Source organism: Astatotilapia calliptera, chromosome 16 (genome assembly GCF_964374335.1).
Source record: "Astatotilapia calliptera chromosome 16, fAstCal68.1, whole genome shotgun sequence".
Classification (NCBI taxonomy): Eukaryota; Metazoa; Chordata; class Actinopteri; order Cichliformes; family Cichlidae; genus Astatotilapia; species Astatotilapia calliptera.
Genome location: NC_137437.1, coordinates 18,853,825 through 18,870,284, shown reverse-complemented (window position 1 = coordinate 18,870,284; position 16,460 = coordinate 18,853,825). Strand labels below are relative to the sequence as shown.

The following is a 16,460-nucleotide window of genomic DNA, read 5'->3' as shown; positions in this document are numbered from 1 at the left end:
CCAGTACACATCACTGGGGGCACAAATATGACCTTCTTTTTAATCGTTTGCCTTTTGTTTTGCATGGCCTTGAATAACTTAGCAATATTCGAACTGGAGTGACTTTGCAGAATACAAGCATTCAATAAAAAAAGGTGGCCATGACAGATTAAATATGGAATAAGGTTTGAACATTGTCCTTTATTCATGAGGCACATTGAGGTGATGTGTGAGAACTCTGTTAGTGCTTTAGGTGTTATGTAAAAGGCATCTAATCCACTCCATTCCAGCTTTTATCACAGCTATCAAAAACTAAAAAAGCAGGTATTTATGCTTATGCAAATGAGCACTGCCCTTAGCCCCCGCTTCCTGCAGATGAACAGAAAACAGGAAAAAAAAAAGTAATGGCTCAGGCTGTCATCAGATTCCACTGAGAGCTCTTTTTTTCTACAGCTTTTTTTCCACAACTATTTATTTCCTCTTAAGTAATGTCCCTTAAATGGCTGTTATGTAACTTGCCACAGCTTCAACTCTTGTCTCATTTGCCTCCATAAATCAAATGCTTATTTAAATCGACCTTTAAAATAACGAGGACAGAATATTGTGACAAATTTGGACATGAGCAGATGAAAATCAGCAGGTATTGAATACTGTTTAAAATGCTCATTTCCATGAGTAGTAAGTACAGTAACGCAGCTCAGAAGAAATTTTGGAAAAATGTTTATGAAAAGCAGTATTAAAATTGGCCCGTACTTTTGAAGTTGTTGATGAAAACTCAAGCACTTCCCCATGGACACGGTCTCTTGATTGAGAGATGTATTTAATTGATCTTTTTCCTGCATAATTTAGGTATAGGCTTTCTGGATTCCTGTAGCTGTCCTGGATTTGTACTTGTACTCACCAATGATGGGTCTTTCTGAGGAGACAAACAGTACAAGCATTACAGCTTTGAGATTGAAAATCATGTCAAGGTTGGCTAATTGTAGGCCAGGTTTCTGTATATCTGGCTTTTAAAAATCATCAGTGTTTCATCAATAAACTATTTGGGACCTGAGGCACTTCGCACTGTCACTAAATATTTCTGGTTGAAGTGAGCTGAAAAATAGCAACCAGTGTGGCAAATGTAAGAGTAGCTTGGCAAGAACATGGTTTATCAGTGTCAGAGGACAAGTTGCATGAGAAAACTGTATATTACTTGTATATTTATGTGCTATTTTCTGAATGAATGTACATGAATTTATATTCACAGGCTAAGGATTTGTCCCTCACAGCAATGACAGGCAGGAATTTGTCAAGCACCATAATACCTGTTGTTCTGTGTTGTGTACAGTGATGTGAATTATTTCAAAGCGCAAAAGCAGGTGTGACAGCACCCAGCATGAATTTTTAGGAATAATGGTTCGTACTTTATTTTCCACTTGAGTACCAGTTCTACTCTCTCATTTGCATGCAAGAAACTCCACGGAGCAACCTAGGAGTCTTCAAAGCCAGTCTCTCAGGTAATGCAGCAGCATCAGCTTTTACATCTGATCATATCTGACTGGAGTTTTGATCATGTTGATTCAAACTGCGGGAACAGTTCTATGTGTTTACCAATTCAGGCAGTGGTTTCTGATGGCAAGGGGATACCACTTCATCTTGAAAAGCTAAATTTTGTTCAATTAAAATAGATTAATTGGCAATATTTTATTATGTTTGCCGTGTCACCACATTTGGAGAAGAAAATCTTGTAATGAATGAGCCCTTTTGGTATTTCAATCACACCTTTATTGGAAAAAGAATGAGCAGCGTGCAGAGTGCATTAAACTGAATTTCAAAGATGTAAAATTAAATTTTGCAGTCGTGAAAAAATGTCTTCTATCATAAATATGTCCATGTTTTAATGACCCACATGGACAACAAAAAATATTTACACTTTCTATGTACACTTGGAATAACCTTTTTTTTTAAAAGACAGTTGCAACTTCCGAACCTGTAGCCACAGTCACAATATTTGGGCTCTGCCTGACTGCACCACGAGCCTCGTGTTGTTGCTGAGGGTAGTAGGAAGGAAGGGTTCTGGTCCTGGAGAAAGTCTGCATGCTGCTCCGGGACTTGGGCTGACTTGTGCCATAACAAGAGTCCTTCCAAGACTCAGGGCAGCCATGAGGACTGTTGAAGACAGGCGCTGGGGAAAAGCCTATTGTGTATGCAGTGTTTCTAGGGGCTCGGAAGCTCTGTGGCTGTATTGCACAGTAGGTGCCTTGGCAATCCTCTGATAAGCCGTTAGCTGCACCTGAAATAGAAGCAATATGAATTTAATAAAATAATAATGGTGAGCATTTATAGATTAAGATTTTACATATATTTTAAAATAATTGATCATTTATATATTTCTGGTGAAGGTTTGCTTTATCTGAACTTAAACACATACAGGAAAACTCACTCTTTAGCCTCGGCTGGAAGGTTCTGAAGTTCTTTCTGACTCCATCGCCACTGATATCAGAGTCACTGTCGTTGAAGTCACTGTCCCCTTTACCACTGTCCTTCACGCTCAGCTGATCAGTGTTGCTAATCCCACTGCAAATGCAATCAACAAATACAGTATGAGGCACAACTGCATCACATTAGCTTGATTATTGATGACTTTTTTTTCTCTGCATACACAGCACGGGACTTTGTTGCCCATCTAACCTCATTTTGCATAGATGCCACAAGCAACTTGTATGTTTTGTGTCTGTGACTGTGTGCGCGCGTGTGTGTGAAGTACTGTTTTTTTTAAGAAACTCTTTTTAGTTTGATTTCACTGTTTGTAAAGCATCAGATCTGAGAAAAGACATTCATTTAGTTGTCTTACCTCACTTGCAAGCAGTATTTGTCACCTTGCCACACAGATGTTGGTTGGAAATGCTTGGAGGGCAGGAACATCTAAGAGAACAAAGTGACAAGAGAGAGCTTAGTTTCCATTTCTGGCACACAGATCAAAGCAGTACTAGGAAACATCCTATAAAAATATGAGGGAAAATAAAACAGAAAAACAAGACTAAATGTAGTTTACTCACCTTCGTCTCAGAGTCCCTGCTCCTCTCCTCATACAGGCAGGAATCATCGAGAGACAAAGAGGTCCTCTCGTGGAAGAAGCCTCCTTGACCTGTGTAAATGTTTGGTTCTGTTGAACTAAGCATGGGCAGGGGCCTGCCATCAAACAGGCCCTGACACACTTCTCTCTTGGCGCCACGGCTTCTCCCCCCACGTCTGAGTTTACATGTCACAGCTACAACCACTATTGCAATCAGCAACAATGCACAACCCCCACTGAGCATAATGATGATAATTAGTGAGCCATCAACGCCGGCGCTTTCTTCATCACTTGACCGCAGCACAATGACAACTTGGTCTTCGGAGGGCTCTGTGTCTGAGACGACAAACCTAATAGTGGCACTGCTAGAGAGCGGGGACCTGGCATTGTCACTCACTGCGATTTTCATTTCCAGCACGTCCCCAATTTCAGCTGTCAGCCATTGTTTTAAACCAATCTCTCCAGTGTCTTTGTTCATTGTAAAAAGCTTCAGATCACCTTGCACAATTTGGTATGAGAGTTCTCCATTCACTCCATCATCCTCGTCTTCAGCTGTTACACGAAGGGCAAGATAGCTAGGAGGTGCATTAAAGGGCAAAGGAATCTCAGCAGAGTCATTCACAAGGACAGGGAAGGTGAAATATGGATAGTTGTCATTTTGATCCACAACTCTGACCCTGATTGTTGATGTGCTTGACAGAGCAGGGGAACCTTTGTCTTCTGCTTGGATGACCAGCTCAATCTCCTGAAGCGTCTCATAATCAAAGGACCTTAAAGTATACAAAGACCCTGAGAGGGAATCCACAGAAACATAAGTGGACACTAAAGAGCCGCCTGGTACCTCTGAATCGAGGAGTTTGTATGAGACTTTGGCATTTTTTCCCATATCAGGATCTCGAGCAACAACAGTGGTCACATATGAGCCTGGGATGTTATTTTCCAGGACTGAAACTTCATAAAGTGGCTTACTGAACAGAGGGAAATTGTCATTCTCATCTGTTACACGGATAGTGTACTGTCTGATAGTTTTGAAAGGTGGGCTTCCCAGGTCTTCTGCAACCACAGTCAGGTTATACTCTGGTATCTTCTCTCTGTCTAAAGTGGTGGTGGTAACGATCATGAACGTGTCTCCATATGCCTGCTGGAGGGTGAAATGCACATGCTCGAGCAGACTAACGCGCACGTACCCATTGGAGCCAGAGTCTCTATCCGAGGTGCTGATCAGAGCCACGAAGCTCTCTGCCGCTGCAGCTTCCGTGATGTAGGCGACTCCATCACTGCTGGAGGTCATGGGTTTGATGCTGATTTCTGGTGCGTTGTCGTTCACGTCCACGATATCTATCAAAACCTTGCAGGTGGAGGGGACAGAGTTCGCGCCTAAATCAGACGCTTTGATGCTCAGCTCATATGATCTCCTCTTCTCAAAATCGACAAGCGCCTTCAGGGTCACGTCACCGGAGTGGGGGTCGAGGTGGAAAAGGCGCGCAGCTTCTAACGACAGCCCGTCGGAGAACGCGTACATCACTTCGCCATTTATGCCGTCATCGGGATCAAACGCGTGCACTCTGAGAACACGGTGGCCTACCGGAGAGTCTTCATTCAGCTCAACTTTCAGAGAGCTGTGCTCAAAAGTCGGGCTGTTGTCGTTAAAGTCCAACACTTTGATATTCACAGTCATTGACCCGGACTTTGCAGGCATTCCCCCATCATATGCGGTGACTTCAATAGTGTAGGAGTCCTCCACCTCCCTGTCGAGCTGCCTCACCAGCACCAGTTCAGCAAACTTCACCCCATCCTCCCGATCGCGTACTTCAACAGAGAAATGACTGGAGGAGGAAGTGTTGTAGCTTTGGATGTAGTTGTCTCCCACGTCCTGGTCGAGCGCGATTTGCAGAGGGAATCTAGAGTCCAGTGGCACATTTTCTACAATCTCCAGAGTTGTCTCGTTGAGAGGAAAATTGGGAGAGTGGTCGTTGATGTCTTTCACCTCGATCTCCACGTGAATGAGTTGAAACTTCTCCCTGGAGAAGGCCACGATGTCGAAGGTGATGAAGCAACGGGGAGTCCTGGGGCAGAGCTGCTCTCGATCAATTATTTCTGCGACACTCAGAAGTCCGTCGTTCTCTCTCATGTGAATCACAGAAAAGTTATTCTCTTGCATAAAGCGGAATGAAGTGTCAGGGTCATCAGCTGGATCAATCTTTAAATCTTGAGACAAATTACCTATTTCTGTCCCGGGTGCGTCTTCTTCATAGGTGAAATACCTTGTAGTTGTACACTGAGCAGTATTTAAAAATAAAACAAGCGCCACGCACAGCCCAGCTGCTGCAATCTTGCAAACTGTCATATTGAAGGGTTACTGAATGCTGCACAAAAAAAGTCATAAATCATGCAAGCAATCCGCCACTTGTGCTATGTCAGGTCGAATCACAACGGTGTTCAACTCTGACTTTGCTGCGGGACTATAAGCTCCGGTATATGCAAATAGGCTGCCCAGTCGACCAATGGCCTTCCAGTCCTGCACCAAACGGAACACGTTTGCCACTTCTGTTCACTGTTTGGGGTGCAAATGGTTCACTGAATAAACCAATTGTGGGGCTTTGTGCAGGCTGATAAAGTTGTTTTCTAAATAAATCTACATAGGGCCATTAATTAACTAACTAAATTACTTGGAGGACTGCATATAATAGGACTTCATGCCACAAGAGGAAGTTTAAAATTAACAACTTAGAATAAATGACTGGGCGAGTTTGTTGCCTCTCTAAAGGACATTATGCAGAAGCTAGGATGTAAAGACATTAAAGCGCAATGGACATATGCCAGTGAAATTATACATTGGTGGTAATTACTGAGAAACAGAAAAAAGTTAACAGGGGCGCATGACATAAGAAAATATTATGAGCATGATTGGCAGTCTGAGTGCAGTTTTTGCTTTGCGGGGAGTGATGCTTTTAAAATGTGAGGAATAAAGGTAGTGATGGAAGAAATGTAAGATGTTTGAAGTAGAAAAGCCACAATGCAAAAAAAAAAAAAAAAAAAAAAAAAAACTCATTACACAAGGAGGAGCAAATGCATAAAGTAAAAAATAAAAATGTTGCAGAATGATTGCCTGCATGTGTTTTCTTATAAACATTTTATTACAGCAATATTACTGTGGATGTTTTAACAGTGAGGAGCATCTTAATGTTGTGGAGGTGGTACTATTTTGAACACGTTTATACCTACTGGCTCTTTAATAATGCATTAGTATGCCCAAGATTATCATATGAGTATAGCTGTCAATTAAATGTGATGCAGGAAAAAAGTTCTACATTTCCCTCTGAACTAAGTAGAAATATAATATAGCGTGAAAATGTAATATATATACAAGCAGCAGAACACAATAGTGAGTTAATGTATTTAGTTATTTCCAGCCTGTCTTTAAAGGCAGGAGAAAATGCAAAATAGGAACTAGGAAAGATCTAATAATGGAGGGTCCCATCTCTAATGACATTCATTTATATTCATTTTCACACATATTAAAATCACATAGTGCTCATATTTTGACATTTAAACTTAATAAAACTCCATACATATTTATTTTTGCAGTTTTTTTCTCCTTCCACATTTATCCGTGTAAATGTTGCAAATAAACATAAGGAATGCATAAGGAAAAGCATGTGGTTTTTTTTATATTCTTTTTATTTTGGGGTGGAGCATCTGCAAATGCTGTCTCATCTGTTCAAATAGTGGAGGAGGAATTTCAGCGTAATGCGGTTGAGAAAACCCACAAAGCCAGACAAGTGTCATTTGATTAGTGCTGTGTTTTGGACACCCACAATGTTAATTACACATAGAATATCACTGTAACTCTGTGTTAGAGGAAAAACCTGCCAGTATAATCAAGACCATCTGTATTGTAATAAACACCCAGTCGTACTTAATTTACCCTTTTCAACAATGGTTCTATAACAGGAACTGTGGAAGTCTGAAAAATAAAGAAGTCATAAAGGACTGCATTGATTCCCAATCATACCACACACACAGAGTGAGAGACTTCCACAGACTCGCGCACACACGCACACACAACAGCAACAGCCCTCACAGTGATAACAAAAGAGCATGAGTCAACCAGGCCTTTGTCAACCATATGGGTGATTAGCTTCTGCTGATTAAAAGGCGTCTATTACCCTTCAAAGGGCTCTTGACGCCTCACAAAAGTTTGGGTTAAATCTGTCTGAGCCCCCCCAAGAGGGCACACACTGAAAGGTGCAAAAAAGCACGCAATAAAGACCCACAGAGACCGGAGATACTTGTCAGTGAGAGGTGATAAGGAGCTCTGGGCTGCCATAGTTAGAGTGTTATACAAGCCCAATTTTGCTTGCTAAATGTGAAAATTGATTTTTTTTTTCTTTCAAATAACGGTGCCTGCTGTTCTTGGCAAGAACACCAGGCACCATTAACAAAAAACAATAACAAAATGTTCCAACACTTTGTAGCAGAGAAGGCTAATTTATAATGTATGGCACTGAAAGCTGCAGTATATCCATATTGAACTTGGAACGTGCCTCAGTCTGATCACATTACAACAGAAATGGATGTTCAGAACTTGCCCTCCAATCCATAAGGCATCGAGTCAACAAGTGGGTTTTCCTATATGCTGAGGTCTGTTTACTGCCACAAATGATTACATCAAGTGGTATTTTGGGCTAAACGCCAAGGCAAGCCAATGCAAATCTAACCTAAATGGTTAATCTTGCAAGTGTAACAGCATTGCGTCACCATTTGTGCTACTCAGCACTAAGTGAGAGATGTTATGACGTGGAGTTAAGCGTAAAAATTAAATGTAGCCTCTATATCTAGTCATTTTTGGCTATTTGTTAGTCCGCATCTCTATTTTCAACCTTTATTAAAAACAAGATCATGCTGAACATATGAACACTGAGCCAGCAGGGGCTCAAACATAAGATACTTTTCTGCCATTACCAGACACACAAAGCCTTCAGCACAATGGCCCCATGCTGGCTGGGTGTTAAAATCCAGGATTTTATGGCTATGAGGAGTCAGAAGGTAATACAGAATTATCAGGCAAATTAGTTGTTTGCCTCTAAGAGGATTATGCTTTAATCTTATCAAATGTCTCACACACTTACCACTCTGTGCTGCAATGGATTCAAGGTAACAACTGAGCAGCTGTTGATAAAATATTTTAGTCGGTACAGACATAGCGATTAAAAGAGCAGCTCCACAGGTTGTGATGATCTGTTCATTTGCGATTTTCTTCGTGCATCCTACAGTGTAAATGAGCTAACTGGCTCGATGAGAAACCTCAGCCACTCGTGTCCCGAGTGTTTTTTTCTGATCGATACATCATTACAAGGTCACCAGAGGTCTGGCCACAAACAAAGCCAGGCTAACACAGGAGTGATACTTGTTTGCCATTTAAGTCAGGTGATTAATGCAGATCACGGCTTGATTAAGATGTGTGTGGTGACAGTAAGAACATTACAGCAGATTAATGGGTTTTGCCATCTGTTCTCTCACTGAGGTGATTTTAATTAATGGTAAGAATATTGTTAATCTTCCCATAGCAGTGAGCATCACATTAATCACAATGATGGTCAGAAATCAATCTGATTGCCAGACAGTCTTCAACATCACATGAAAGCCATTTGAAGATTGCATCTTGCCCACTTCACACACCTCCAGGTATGGAGGCAGGAAAGGCATTTGGTGACACTGGAAGCAGTAATCCTGGCATATGCCACTGGGACCAAATGTCTCAAAAGCCCACCTTTTGGAAAACAGCCACAGCGTCACCCAGAGTTAGAAAATTCAGCCAATATTTTGCTGTTTTCAATAAAAAGCTGAGAGGGTATGTAAACTACTTTAAAAAAAGTTTCTGTGTAGGGATTTTTTTTCTTAACAATGTTTTTGGTTTGACTGCAAAAGACGCCTGCACAAATACTGAAGACAAACAAAGAGGCACGGAAATACAGGTATGTGTATGGACAAACTACAAAATTGACACTTGGTAGGAAACACAAATGAGCTATTATGCGTAAAACTAAAGCATGACACAGAATAAAAAACACTAATCAGCTTGGTTTCCTTTGTTGATCTGGCTCGAATTCATGACAACACTTTGTGTTGTATTTTACATAATTGAATAAAATGACAGTCGTGTCATGCAAATTTTGCAACCACCAGGCGTTGCATATTGTCACAGACACTGCATGTACTCTAGCTTAGATAATTTACATTAATTAAAAGTTTTTACACCGACTTTGAAATTCTTATATGGAATCTCAAAACAATCATAACACGTCTTCCTTCTCCTAAAACTGATTCACATCTAAAAGAACCAGCTGTGTGAATCCAGAGTATGGACAAACGCTGTTCTCTGGTATGTTTAACCACCTGTAAATGTCCTGGCATCAGGTTGTTTAAACATTTACCCTGCTGCTAAGCGCCTCAGTGGAGTCTTCATTGATTTGTATTCATGACACAGCTTTTTTAAAATTTAGATAGGTGCAGACTTTTTTTTTTTTGCTACGGCTAGAAACTCATCCAGGCATTTTCAGGCCAGTCCCTTATCAGTTTCCTCATCTCACTTTAACCTTAGGTGCTCTAATAAACTGGGGGTATACATGTCAGTACCCTGGTCGTGAGGGTCATGTAGCAGGTTTAATCTCAGCCATTTGGGCTGTCTGAAAGGCAGATAAAATAAGATTATCCTGTGCTTGCTTGTGGCCCTTGGTGAGACGAGAGGGTGGAAGTATGTGAGCAGCAGCTGCAGAGGTGCCAAATACTCAGACTGGTTTGTGGTCTCTGTGGCTTTTGGCACCTCCTGTAGCGTTACAGGCACAGATAACCACCACCACCCCACCCCTCCCAACCAAAGCCCATCCTCGCAGCTCTCCAACCGATTACAACAGGCCAAATGTTTAACATACTGTCCCTAATCACACTTAACATTCTGTCACGATATGCTCCTAAACAGCTTTTAGGGCCATATAAATCACATAGGTACTTGTGGCCATGATTAGGTCTTTGGTAATTGTTTTCTTTTCCTGTTGGTTTCATTTTTTTTCCTGTTGAAGCAGAGTGACTAATGCATTCAGATCATTTCAGGGGGGATGAAATCTCTTTAGTACAGCTGCTGAATTTAGAACATGTGAGAGGCAACTTAAAAGATATATTTGTAAAACAAAGATCAATTATGGAAATAAATGCATAACATAAGAAAATCAGAAAATGCCTTACTATTTTATGATAAATTAATTAGTCTGTTAGGGCAAAGCATGAATAATAAAGGCTTCCCCATAATTAGATCTCGGTGGACTCTACATGTTTTAAACAAATCCAGAAAATTAATATCAGTGCCGTGTAAACATGTTTCCAGGATTTCTTCATGTTGGCCACAAAGGCTGAGTCTATTAAGAAATTTGGAAAGACAGATTTTGTTGTTTAAATCTCCTAAAAGCCGAGGCAGATCAAAAGAGGCATTAGTATTCAAAGACAAATCATGTTTGGCTGAGGTTCCTCTACCCCCACTCAACTCTAGCCATTCCCCACTGTGTAACTAATGCTCGCTGCCTGAAAACGATTGGAACAACAGTTGCTAGCTGCACTTTATTATGCATAAGCATTTCTGAATAAGCTTTGACCATATGCATGAAACAGGTATGCACAAAGATGTTTGGCATTTCGAATTTAACCACAGAGAGGACAAAAAACTGAATACAGTATATCACAGCATTTAAGAAAATACCTGCAAGAGAATCACATGAGCAAACAAAGGAAAACAGGTTTAGGAATTGAGGCCAGTCATTTCAAAATAGGGAGTCACCCTAAAGGTTTAGATTAAAACAGTGGCTGAGAGTGCCATCTACAGGTTGAAATGCTGCCATGTTAAGAGAGACGACTTGCAAGCAGCAACAAATATTGAAAACACTTCAAATTTCCACACTTGTTCACAGAAAATGATAACAAGTAAATTAAAATAAAACATTATCACACAGAAACAGATTGTTTGCTCTCACTAATGAATAATAAATCTGCACCGTTTGCCTTTCGTTTGAGGGAACACACAGGCACAGCAGAGGATCTAAGATGCAAATATAGAGCAAAGATCAGGAACCTCAAAATAGAGAAGCAAACAACTGGATTCTGCACAAAAAAATCTGCTTTTCCTCTTTTAGTGTGAAGTGTGGCCCTGTGCGGGCTTTATATCACAGTAAAGACTCTACTATGAGTTTCAATCCAATTATGATGACTACTTCACATTTCATGCCTCATAGTGAATTTTACCACCCTAAGCGACATAGATGAACCCCCCCAAAAAAGATCAGTGGGCCTACATGTTAACCTCCAGTCATATTCTGTGCCTGCTGATTGCAGGCACATATTTGATGTGACAATATCCCTATCAAACTTTCACTCTGATTTTCATTTTCCACGTCACCATTTAAGCCGGTCATTGTAGATACTAAAATATTCCCCGTTTCAGGGTGTCTGCAGCCACGGTGTAAACACTTGCCATTCATATTTCCATGGCTTGTTGGCTTTTATTATCAGGTGAGGTAAATAAGAATTTGCTCGGTAGTCCCGGCTGTGATTTTTTTTCTCTCCCTCTCTCCCTCTTGCATGGTTATATTATTCAAAGCAGGGAAGATAAAGTACAGCCGCTTTGCTTGTGTGTTTCTACATGGGAGTATTTATATGGGTCTGCATGTGTGCGTATGTGTGTCAATGCTAATTTGTGCCTTTTTCAAGGGCCAGGTCCCTCTCCTCCTTCTTGAATACATTTCACATCTCCATATTGCCATCCTAGAATGTCAGCTCCTTGAAGCAATTTCCTCTCAGCCATTATCTGATGGGTGAGAACTGTTTCCCATTGGCAGGTGCGGATGACACTTGGGCTGTGCAGGAGCTGGCTGTTAAACGTAGCACTGGCTCCTAACCAAGCTCCAGTCTGCCTGGTCCTGACAGCCCCCACAGGGCTGGCCACTGGGGGCAGACTGTTGGGCCAACTGGCCACTGAGGGGTGTAATCACTCCCTCTGACATATTTGGCACAAGCCATCCATTTGCTCCACAACAGAAAGCTTTGAATGACTGCCTTGCTTAATCCTGTTAGGCCAGGAGATGGCAACATTGAGGTGGGAGATAAACATTTGAAAAACTCTGTATACTCCAACCCTGTAATGGTTCATATCATATAAGATAAGAGGGAAAGGAAGTAGGGATGGAAAAGTCATGGTCAATTTAGGCAAGGAGCATTATGAAATCCAATTTGAGAAAATATTAATATGAATTACACCCTGTGAGTTTAATAAGGCTTATTTTATCATTTCTATTTGTCGTCATTGTAGTAAAGGGCATTTTGCTGTCAAGATGATTTCTCAATTTTCCACCAGATAACAAATTAACAATATATGAAATATAATCACAATTCAGCAAAACTGCAAAAGACACTAATCGCCATGCAAGAGGGTATAGTGCATACCCTCTTGCATGGCGATCATAATCTTAAAGGTGCATATTCATAGACCAACAAGTCCTCCGACCAGTTAAAGGTTCCATATGGAGACAATAGCCCCTTATTTTTCAGCCTCTGCTCATAAGAGTCCGCAATTAGGAATGCAAAATTGTAACAAAGGCACTAAAGAGAATGCCTACGGTGCATAGCTTGTGCATGTGCGGAAGTGCATGAGTGGAGCAGAGAGATAGATTAATGTTGAGGGGCATCAGCTTAGAGGATGTTTTGTTTCCCCACTGAGTGCCGAGTGCAGAGGGGAGTTAAGAGAATCCAATCTGGTCGCCGAGTCCTGCGGTGCGAAGAATGTTTGGAGTATGCTCGGTGATAGCGGACTCCATTACAGCACGAGTCTCCGGGTAGCCTGCCATTGTGCTGGCAAGCAAGGAGGTTAATCAGATCCCTGCTCCATTATGAATGCTTGCTATTTCTAAAGGGCTCTATGAATAGAAAACTGTAAGCTCTCATAAAAATGAATCAAGGCTCTGTGCTTTTACAGAAAAAAAGGCCTGATAAAGAATAATGTTGGTGTATATTTGAAGTGATTCCACATCCTCCAGAGCAAAACCAAATGAGTGCTTTATAGAGCCCTAGTTATTAATTATCTGAGATTAAGAAATTCTCTTATAGCTCCGCCACTATGTTCCCCCATGTCTGCGTTGTTTGCTGTAAAGGGCAGATTAGCTTAATTGATTTTTGAGTATTAAATTAATTTTACATTGTGAGTCAATGACATCTGCTTTCACAAATTAGCTGGTACGTTATCGCCCTCCTGTCATTAAAGCAGGACACATTGCTAAACAAACTTTTCAGGCACTCTTTTGTTTTAGCTAATGAATCAATTTTCAGCTTGCCTTGTAGTAACTTATTAAATGGCTGTGTTGGTCTGTTGACAGACTTGATAGCACCATCTAAGGATGAAACCCTCATCTACAGCACAACCGAGGTTTGGCACTGGAAGTGAACAAGCTCCGGGATGTTTTAAAAGCCAAGTTTGGTTTTCTCGTGAGTTCAACTCAAGAAGATATCTGATAAGGCAGGCACTACTTGATAACACCACCAGCATACCCCAACTCACACATTCAGCTGAAAACCTTACAGATTAGGAGGCTGCTGAATGGTGCTTCTTGTCTGATGAATCTGCAGATTTGTGACAGGGCAGTTGATGTCTCCTGTGCCTCAAATTTCAGGGTAGGATCTACTGCTGATTATAGTAACACAAGGGAATTGTATGTTATACTTGCTAATGTTTTATTACTTTTCCTACTTTATTATTATTATTATTATTTATTTTTTAGGTCCATTTAACTTCCCCGATCTCGTCTTTTATATTTATCCGCTAAAGCGCTTTAAAATGCAATCTGAAAAAGTGCACTATAAATAAGCGAGTGTTATGGAGTATACAATTACATAATGTGCTTTTACGATTGAAAATATTTAGCATGAATCACAATCAAAGTCACAATGCAGCACGTCTGTGAGGAAAACTGAATGAACAAGACAACAGGACATGGCTTCTGTGAATAATGCAAACAGGATATTCAACAGTCTGCCCTCAAGACAACATACACTAACTGTGATTTAGAGCGCAATCAGCGCATGCCTAATAGGACAGTTCACATTTCGCACAATTTGTAGAAAATCTATTTCTTTGTGAAGGCTCAGGAGCTGAAATTCAACTAAGCTTTACAGAACAACAGAGAACTATTATGGGAGGAAATGTGTTAACAGGCTAGACAGCCCTATTCTGAGCAAAGAGGTATTTAAGTACTGAAGATGAAGTGAGATGGAAAATCTCATTTCCATAACAGAACAGGAAAAACAGTCTGGCAGAAGGTGGGTTTTTTTCCCCCTTTTTTTGCTGTTGAATTGTCAGAGCAATCACGGCCGAGCCACAGCCAGGGCAGCAGACTAAAAGGAGTGGGGGTTGGTCGGGTGGGGGTGGAGCCCTCTTTCCCAAAACACATACAAATGAACTTGAACAATCTCGTGCCTGCACACACACACGCGTGCGTGCTCTCTCTCCCTCCCTCTCTCTCTCTCTCTCTCTCTAGCACACAACCATAGATACACATAGATGCAGGCATGCACAAACATGGCTAGTCTCAAAGGAGCAGACAGCGAACACATTATGCAAACAGAGGCTTTTGTGTGTATGCTGTTGAACGTGCCTGTGTGTTGGAGAGAGAAATTAGACTGATTAAAAATCAGGAAAAATCACAAACTGTTAGATGAATCTCCTAGGGGCTAATTAGTATGTTGAATCCTGAGCCAAAAACACACTGTTTGACAAATCCGGAAATGTAGGTATATTCATGATTTGTTTTTCTGAAATCTGATTTAAACGTCGGACATGTTTACATTTCAAATACCGCACGAGAGCAATATCTGCATCGCATCGTTTTCCTCCAAGCAATCAATGTGCCTGCCATACAGAAGCTGAATGTGGAGGCTTTGAGGCTGTGAGTTATAGATGTTACTACCATACAGGGTAAAGTACGGGCCATGGACAAACAGCAGAGCCGGTTTACAATTTTCATGTGTAAACCCAGAAACAGTGCAGTAGATAAACATTGGAGTACATTTTTGGTGCTTCAGGAGCAGGAAATGAACTATTGTTAGCTTTTCCATTGTGAGTTATGCAACGGAAAATAAACTAGAGGAGCTTGCGAGAGCAAAACTGAAACGAGCATCTTTGCAAAGCACAATAAATATTTAATTCAACCCTAAGATTAGGTTAACACTGAATGTTTTGTCCTTGGCCATAAACTGAGCCCTGAAGATATTTGTTCAAAAGAAAGAACCATAAGCTGTGCGTGAGCTAATTCTGTTCACCTTATCAAGGAGAACTCTGAACCGTGCCCCTCTCTTCAATCATAAACTTTAGATTTTTATGCACCTGCTATCAGCACAGTCAGCCAGCCCACATGAATATATTCAACATCGCACAGAGACAGTGAACAGAGGGAGATCTGTTTTATGTTTTGAGTACAGGCAGAAATGTACTTTAATATTTAAACCACCTTCCACAGTCGGTAGCTCTCAGTATACTACTCACCCTGCCTTGTCGACTCCTCCTTGGTTTCAATGACACCCAGTAAGTTGAATGGTCATGACATGACAATCAATTGGACAGACACATGAGAAAGGCTATTGACTTCCATACATAATGCATATAAATCCTGCTTCGATTATCCAGTGTTTTATACTTGAAACAGAATGCATGCATTGTAGAATTTATAATCCTCATTTATTCTGGTTTTGCTGCACATACCGTGTAAATCTTAATCCAATAACCCCAGCTAGAGATACAGAGATAGGTTAACAGCAACATGCATGAACGAACAAAAGAATTACTTAGATTTTAGAGTACTATTAAATCAGTTGTGCAGTGGAGAACAGCATGGTTCATATTTCTGGAGAAAATCTGACATTTGGAGGCTGCCTCAATCTTTGCTGGGAGATGGTGGTCTTGGGTTAAAGCTGTATGGCCAGCAGGGCACAGACTGTGCTAAGGAAAGAGCCACCAGCAATCCAGCAGGTCAGCAAAGCACACCTGTGCCTAATTATGTTTTGTGCATGTGTGTCTGTTTGTGTAGAAACACACACAGAGACCTATATATCACCACTAACACAAAATATTAAACCCTAAGATCTGCAAGAGTAATTTTTTAAGTAATTCAGTAATTTAAGATACAATGGTATAATTAGTACTAGTTAGGAACCATTAGTGGCCAGAGAACCATTAGCCTTTTTGCAATTAAAAATACCAATTGGAGGGTTGCTACAAGCAAATTTACTGATTAGTTGAAAGTAAAAAATGTACTTCGAGAAAACTGGTTTAAAAAGAGTGACTCTGACAGGGAGTGTACCTACCACTACAAATCAAAACACTCATCTGTAT

The 16,460-nt window shown here is 40.8% G+C and overlaps 1 protein-coding gene across 2 annotated transcripts; it reads right to left on the bottom strand.

Annotated features, from left to right (window-relative positions):
• Nucleotides 1-1,723: 1,723 nt before the first annotated feature.
• pcdh8.1 (protocadherin 8, tandem duplication 1) lies at nt 1,724-5,655 on the bottom strand. Of its 2 annotated transcripts, none has more exons than XM_080290719.1 (4): nt 3,021-5,655; nt 2,816-2,886; nt 2,393-2,538; nt 1,724-2,254 (listed from the first exon to the last, which is right to left on the bottom strand). In XM_080290719.1, exons 1-4 carry the CDS (start codon nt 5,382-5,384, stop codon nt 1,926-1,928), a joined length of 2,910 nt encoding a protein of 969 aa, XP_080146845.1. In that variant the 5' UTR covers nt 5,385-5,655; the 3' UTR covers nt 1,724-1,925. The 2 variants fall into 2 exon arrangements, with proteins under 2 accessions (XP_080146845.1, XP_026001032.2); XM_026145247.2 differs by having other exon boundaries at nt 2,405-2,538; nt 3,021-5,642.
• Between the last annotated feature and the right edge of the window lie 10,805 nt (nt 5,656-16,460).

Coding starts and splice junctions, on each gene's coding strand:
- pcdh8.1 (XM_080290719.1), bottom strand. CDS start 5,384: ATGACAGTTTGCAAGATTGCAGCAGCTGGGCTGTGCGTGGCGCTTGTT. Junction 2,887..3,020: donor GCAGGGACTCTGAGACGAAG/GTGAGTAAACTA, acceptor TTGTTCTCTTAG/ATGTTCCTGCCCTCCAAGCA. Junction 2,255..2,392: donor GCTAAAGAGTGAGTTTTCCT/GTATGTGTTTAA, acceptor CTTCTATTTCAG/GTGCAGCTAACGGCTTATCA.